At 41.7% G+C, this 7,244-nt stretch overlaps 1 protein-coding gene across 1 annotated transcript in view; it reads left to right on the forward strand.

Moving 5' to 3' along the window:
* LOC123972493 (discoidin domain-containing receptor 2-like) overlaps positions 1-7,244 on the forward strand; it is a 9,952-nt gene continuing 2,708 nt past the window's right edge. Inside the window, exons 1-11 of the mRNA XM_046052012.1 lie at positions 1-85; positions 1,226-1,328; positions 2,158-2,395; positions 3,419-3,566; positions 3,788-3,890; positions 4,103-4,286; positions 4,783-5,023; positions 5,220-5,285; positions 5,784-5,920; positions 6,212-6,422; positions 6,516-6,739. Of these exons, the coding sequence (XP_045907968.1) occupies positions 1-85; positions 1,226-1,328; positions 2,158-2,395; positions 3,419-3,566; positions 3,788-3,890; positions 4,103-4,286; positions 4,783-5,023; positions 5,220-5,285; positions 5,784-5,920; positions 6,212-6,422; positions 6,516-6,739 (1,740 nt within the window). The remainder of the gene's footprint in view (positions 86-1,225; positions 1,329-2,157; positions 2,396-3,418; positions 3,567-3,787; positions 3,891-4,102; positions 4,287-4,782; positions 5,024-5,219; positions 5,286-5,783; positions 5,921-6,211; positions 6,423-6,515; positions 6,740-7,244) is intronic.

Here is a 7,244-nt window from a genome sequence, read left to right on the forward strand (position 1 = left end):
ATGAAGGTGATGAAGGTTCCACAGCTCTCACACCATGTATACCTTATCCTACTGGTTGCCTCTGTACGATCTCAAGTCAACCCAGGTATAGTAGATATTAATCTTTTTACATCCATGTGCTTCCTTCTCAGAGCAAATATCTTGCTCAAGGACGCTTAGGTAGGACAGGATGGTTGTTGCGGGGATCACACCTTAATGCACATTCCAGTCAGACAATCAGTAATAAAATGTGTTTAATTTTACATAGGTTTAGTTTTCAATATGATATCAAGGCACCATGTATGAGCCAGTGAATGTGGATATGTCATATATAGGCTTAAAATAACTTCTTTATATTACTGATGGATACACATGTTGACAAGATGGAGAAGGAAAGCAATTTTGGTGGGTGGGCTTAGAATGCAAGAATGTGTGTGTGTGTGTGTGTGTGTGTGTGTGAGAGAGTGTGTGTATGTGGTTTACCTAATGGTCAGACAGCAAATACCCTCAGAACAGGCAGACCTTTCACAAGCAGTGCAGGGCATTCACATAGGGGGAAAAAAGGTACTTGTGTAGGCATAGTTGTAGGTAACACACACACACACACTCTCTCTCTCTCTCTCCCTCACACACGCACACACACACATGCACTCATTTGACTTCCCCACTTAGAATATTTATACAGTAAAAGGCTTATTTGTTCTGCTGCTCTCAAAGTGTGTCATGCATTCGGTGTGGCAAGGTGAATAAAACACAGACGTCCCTTAATTACCAGGTAAAGATGGTAAGAATAAACAGAGACACTCTGGTAGATGCAGTGAGAAGATGTACAGTCTGGTCACTGAATCAAATTCACGCTATAATCTAGAATCTGTTGGTGGTTAGACATATTTCTTTTGTGCCCACACAACGTAAGAGTTAATCAGCAGATACCAGAGCTTTAAAACTGTCTCTCAGGTGTAGAAATGAAAAGGGACAAAAAATGAAGAGCGACGCCACTCCCGTTTAATTTTGCTTAGACTGGCACCTACACAGTGATGCCTCTGTTTGGCTTCAGAGGCCTTGCAGGGCTGCAGGAAGGGGACTGGGGGGGAAGGGAAGAGAGCTGACCACTTTACACATCACTCCTCACATCCTGCAAAAACTCTTATGGTGCGTGACAGCATTCACGTCTCACACTCATATGTACAAACATATTCACAATGTGAAGCAGCATTTGTATCAATGATGCTTCATGTGTTTGTAGAAATGTGTCGATATCCTCTCGGTATGACCGGTGGGCAGATTCAGGATGAGGACATCTCTGCCTCCAGTCAGTGGTCTGACTCAACTGCAGCAAGATTTGGCAGGCATGTTTGATGTTACATTTCTTTTCATAAATCTTTTTAATGTAATTTGCTTTGGGCAACATACTTGAAACCTGTCATTAGTACAGTAAGTAATTAGCCTACCTAGCCATCCTAGTGTAGGGTGTTTACAAAATTTTAATTCCAAAATAAGCAGTATATTATAAGTGATAAGTGATACTTCTCTTTTTAACACTGGTGGCCATTGCCATTCACACCAAATTCCTCTTTCCTTTCCTATTTATTCCAAACTAACCATTGCTTGGCTTTCAAAAAGAACTGCCTTGGACTTGTTGGAAACAGAATAGGAGAGGTCCGTTTTGAAACTGCTGGAGGTTACCGTCAAATTACGCACAGCCGATGGAGTTTGCTCAGTTGTCCTGGGATTGTAGATGTTGTAGTTTATGTCTCCACCTGCTGATGCATGATTTGATCAAAAGCTCCAGAACAGCTATTAAATGGACCTTGAGGTGAGATTGTTTGGTCACCTGCTGTTTCCAAGGTCAAGAATGACTTTTGAAGCTCACACACACGTTGAATAATTATAGATATATTGTTTTACAATATGTCCAGTGGCAATATAGAGAAGTCGAAGCTGTTTCAATGCAAATGTGAATTGATAAACATGTAAAATATCATGTATTGTAGATAAATTAGCATAACCAATTCTTCCTCCTCTATTTGTATCAATTTGCAACATTTCTTTCCCCTTTTCATCCATCTTTTCTTTCCCTCTTCCTCTTAATTGTCATGCTCCTCTCCTCTTTACCTGAGCGCTTTGCCCTTCCCATTATTCACTGCCTCTTGTCTTATTTGTCTTGCTCCTCTTCAGACTTGACTTAGATAACGGAGACGGTGATGGGGCCTGGTGTCCGGACATCATGACAGAGCCAGATGGCTTCAAGGAGTATCTCCAGGTGGACCTGCGTTCACTGCACTTTATCACACTGGTGGGCACCCAAGGTCGCCATGCTGATGGCATGGGTAATGAGTTTGCCCAGCGATACAGGATCAAGTACAGCCGTGACGGCAGCAATTGGGTGGGCTGGCACGATAGGAAGGGAAGGCAGGTGAGATACATATAACTGTGTATCTTTGTTTCTCATTCCAGACTCACATGTATGATTCAGTTTAGACTTTGTGTATCACAGTATTGTATATTAGTTAGCTATAAACAGGTAGCTACTTTGAATCTTTTGAGGTGCTTGTACTTTAATTCAGAGGGAAATATTGTCCAGTTTACTTCACTACATGTATTTAATTGGAAAGACAGACGACAGACATCTCATCACACCATACTGTTCAGAGCTCAGTGACAACTGTGATGAGAAAAATTTGACCCTGAAGCAGGATATATAACGTACTGCCTGAGACATCTTCAGCACTGATGTATGTGAGTTGCTGTGAGTCCATCTATAGAGATGTTAATAAACCTACAGAAAGATGTGCTACAGAAAGTGTTTTGCTTCAAGTTGTTTATTTCAGAAATTGCCACAATACAGTTTTACTGACCATTTACTTTACAGTCAAAAGATTTTACATGATGATGTGATGAGCTTATAAGATTTGATGCAAAGTTATAAATTAAACTAAAATTACCACCAGCTTGACTAGTTACAGCACATTCTTTTATTCAATCAACATTTTTAATGCAGAACTTAATTAAGTATTTTCACAGTATTGTTACTTTTACTGAAGTAAGTGATCTGATCTGAATGCTTCCTGGTGAGAGATGGCAAGATGGGGGACCAAAAGATAATGTTTTTGCAGCAAAAAAAGTAGCAAACTCCATGGGAAATGTGGTCAATTAAGAAACATCAGAACAAGCAGCAGTGCTGGCATATGATAAATGGTACCAGTTTTTCAAGGTCCCCCGATTTCAAGATGATTTGGCAATCACATACAGTATATGCTGCTAACATGACACACATGCAGCTTTGTCATTCAGCTACCCCAGTTCCCTGCAGCTGTTTTTTTGGTTAAGGCGTCAAAGCAGCTGGCACCATGTACAGTATGTTTACATGATTAGATTTTTATCCCCTGACACGTTTCACTTTCAGTCTCATTCGTGTCATCTGCGTCTCCCCTGCCAGGTCATTGAGGGGAACAGGAATGCGTATGATGTGGTGCTGAAGGATCTGGAGCCTCCCATCATTGCTCGTTTTGTCCGCTTTATGCCTGTGACAGACCACTCTATGATTGTATGCATGAGAGTGGAGCTCTACGGCTGTGAATGGCTGGGTTAGTCATTACTTTCCATAATATAGAATACAACGTCTTCACCTAGTTGCACCAGCAACATATAGAAAACATTTTTTTTAATTATTACCAAAGTCTGTTTTCATTATTTTGTAATTTACCGTTTTCTTATGAACTTTGACATGCTGACAACTTGGTTAATTATAATCTTATCTTATACGCATGCAGAAAGTAATCTTTGACCTTTAACCTGTCCCCTGCAGATGGCCTGGTGTCTTACAGCATTCCAGATGGGCACCAAATGATCTACAGAGGCCTAGATGTCTACTTTAATGACTCTGTTTATGATGGAATATCAGCTGAAAGGTCTGGATTTTATTGCTACTTCTAGAATGAAAGATGTCGGCCATAATTACAGCTTGCTTCCATCATCTTCATAATTTTGCTGACCTCCCTTGAGTGCAGTAATTTTTGTCAAAACTAATTGAGGATATGATTTTTTTTCAAGCTGAAATATAGCAATCATGAATTTAAAAATCAATGAATAACATTTTAAATTCCATCCATCCCCCCGTCAGACTGACAAAGGGCCTCGGTCAGCTGACAGACGGCACATGGGGTCTGGATGATTTTCTCCACAGCCACATATACGGCATGTGGCCAGGGTACGACTATGTGGGCTGGAGCAACAGGAGCTTCCCCAAAGGTTACGTGGAGATGATCTTTGAGTTTGACCGTGTGCGAAACTTCACCTCCATGAAGGTAAGGAGTCAGCGCACAGGAGAACTTTGGGGTAGTTCCCTGAACAGCTAAATAGTGAAAAAGTGGAATATTTTTAAAATTGCTGAGCCAACACTACGCTGAACTGTGCCAAACTGGGCCAAGCACCCGTTTTCTATAGCAGCTGAACATTTTATTGGGGCATAAAATGATCCTAATAGGCTCGCAGTGTGAAAATGACATCTTCTGTATAATTACCCTATTTGTCATGGGAAAGTGCTGTGGCCAGAGATGGAGGATAATGTTTTTCAGCCACAGCACAGCAAGACAGATTAGTCATCACTACACCTGCTCCAGCATCATGCCCCCTTCAATTCTAACTGTTTTGAACACTTTAATGCACCCGTTTAGTCATCATGGTCACATGTAGAGAACATAATGCATATTTCTTGTAGACATTAACAGGATAATTAGCTACAGTTTTTAGTATTTTGGTCATGCTTGCTTTTAGATATACATCCCGCCTCCAACTCCACAGGTTCACTGTAATAACATGTTCAGTCGAGGGGTGAGGATGTTCAGACAGGCCAGCTGTTACTTCCGCTCAGGATCAGAATGGGAGGCTGACCCGGTGACTTTCAAGCCCACTGTTGACCGCGTGAGCCAAAGCGCCCGTTTTGTCACAGTGTCCCTCGGTGACCGCACAGCCAGCACCATCAAATGCCGTTTCCACTTCAGTGACCTTTGGATGCTGTTCAGCGAGGTGGCCTTCCAGTCAGGTAAAATAGGATCAAATGTGGGTGTCACTCATCAAACAGTGCCTCGTTTGAAACTTTGATCTGATAATATGAGGCATTTGAAGGGGCTAAGAGTCTCCCACACAAAGTAAATTAACTTATTAACTGCATAGCCACCTCCTGCCTGACCGTACATCCTTCAGCTTTGTCTTTCTTTGTCTTTTTCTTTTTTCCATAGGCTCAGCAGTGTACAATACATCTCTGACTTCTCGCAAACGAGGACACCCCACAAACACACTACCAGGTCAGTAGCTTTTTTTTTTTCCTTTAAGTAGTGGTGGTAATTTTAGTGACAGAAAGTGGAGAGGAAATCTGGCAAGAGGGAGCAAAGGCTGGTTGGATATATGGCTGCTGGGAAGTGATGTGGCGGTAAACAAAACACAGGCCGAGCATAATCTTCAGTCAACCACATATATTATCAAAAAATTATATATATTTAGAAGACCATTCATTTATGATTTTTCTTAATTAAGCTTGACTTGCTGTCATACATCTTACAATGATGTATAGTGATTTATTTCAGTCTAAAAGCAGTTTAAAAGATAGTTTGACAAAAATGTTTTCTGGTTATACAGTGCCCCCTGCTGATTGCAACAGAAATGACTGATCAATTGAAATTAATCTCTTGCACCATAATGTAGTTGTAGTAACAAAACGATTGTGCAACAAGCATACTGTAATAAGAACTGTGATGGATTAAATCCAATCAACCTCAATTCCCAACTCTCATCTGGTTGGCTAGGGGATGATCCTACTCATAAAGTGGATGACAGCAACACCAGGATCCTGATTGGTTGCTTGGTGGCTATCATTGCCATCCTATCGGCTATTATAGTCATCATCCTGTGGAGGCAAGTCTGGCAAAAGATGCTTGAAAAGGTGAGAAGAGAGTTGCTTTTTTTCTTGATAATAGTTGTTGATGAAGGACTCTAAAGACCACATTCTTGTCTGATTCTTGTCTTGTCTTTATACTGTATAGCCTGCTTTATGCTTACCTGGAAGTTTGCCATGTAGGTTGAAACATTGCATGGAGAGTTTACAAATTTGAGTGTGCAGAGAACCTCTCCTTTTCCTCTGTCACAATCACGCTGATCATTTCTGTCCTCCAAGACTTGGCTCCTTTGGCATGAACTCAAATAACAAACCTCAACTCTCTCATACGCTTACTAGGCATCTCGTCGCATGCTAGATGATGAACTCACAGCTCGTCTTGCGGTCCAGACCCAGGCCTTCTCCTCCCACCACTCCTCTCTAATCAGTGAGAGTGGCTCCACCTCCAACTCCACCTATGAGAGAATCTTCCCCCTCTGCGCCGACTACCAGGAGCCTTCACGCCTTATTCGGAAACTACCTGAGTTCGCTCAGTCCACCGAACATCTTGGTAAGATGGTGAAAGCACAATGCATTAAATACTGTGAAGGGTTGGCTTGCGCTATAGCTGCTGTAGTGTGTGTATTTGTGTGTTCCACATTAGGACCGAGCACTTCCTGTAAAACCCTTGCAACCAGTGGTTCAGACAGTGCCCCCCACTATGCGGAGGCTGACATCATCAGCCTTCAGGAGTCTGCAGACAACAGCACCTACCCCATCACAGCCGTCAACATGAATCTCTTTGCTGGCAAAGATTCGTCCATGAGAGAGTTCCCCAGACACAAGCTCACCTTCAAGGAGAAACTGGGAGAGGGCCAGTTTGGAGAAGTATATTCAGTTTTGTAGCTCTACTGTTTGTTGGCTTTGATTTGATCATTTTGAAATATATTAGATTCATTGGGCTGCACTCTGCTTCTGTTGATGTGTCCAGATTGAAACCTTTCAAATATTTTGTTATTTTCCAGTGTGCAAATCATTGATATAAAAGGTGATTTGGAAATGTGTCTAACATTTTGAAGGAGGGAGTGATCCAGACCAGGCTTTTTTAATAGTGGGTTCACACAAGCAGTTTTAAAATAATCAAGGACACAACCGGTAGAATCAGAAAGCAGACAGATCCCAACAGAGTCCATTACTTTTAGTAAAAACTTTGTTAGTACTACATCAAGAGGACTGGAAGACACTCTCATTTGTGATGCTGTTTTCAAAAGCTCAGACAAGTCAATGGGATAAAACTGGTTAAAAACCATCTTGTTGCCGGTGAGGGACCTCAGAATAAGAGGCGGGGGGGGGGGGGGGGTAATAGAAGCTCTAACTAAAAAAACCAATTTAT

Source organism: Micropterus dolomieu, linkage group LG06 (genome assembly GCF_021292245.1).
Source record: "Micropterus dolomieu isolate WLL.071019.BEF.003 ecotype Adirondacks linkage group LG06, ASM2129224v1, whole genome shotgun sequence".
NCBI lineage: Eukaryota > Metazoa > Chordata > Actinopteri > Centrarchiformes > Centrarchidae > Micropterus > Micropterus dolomieu.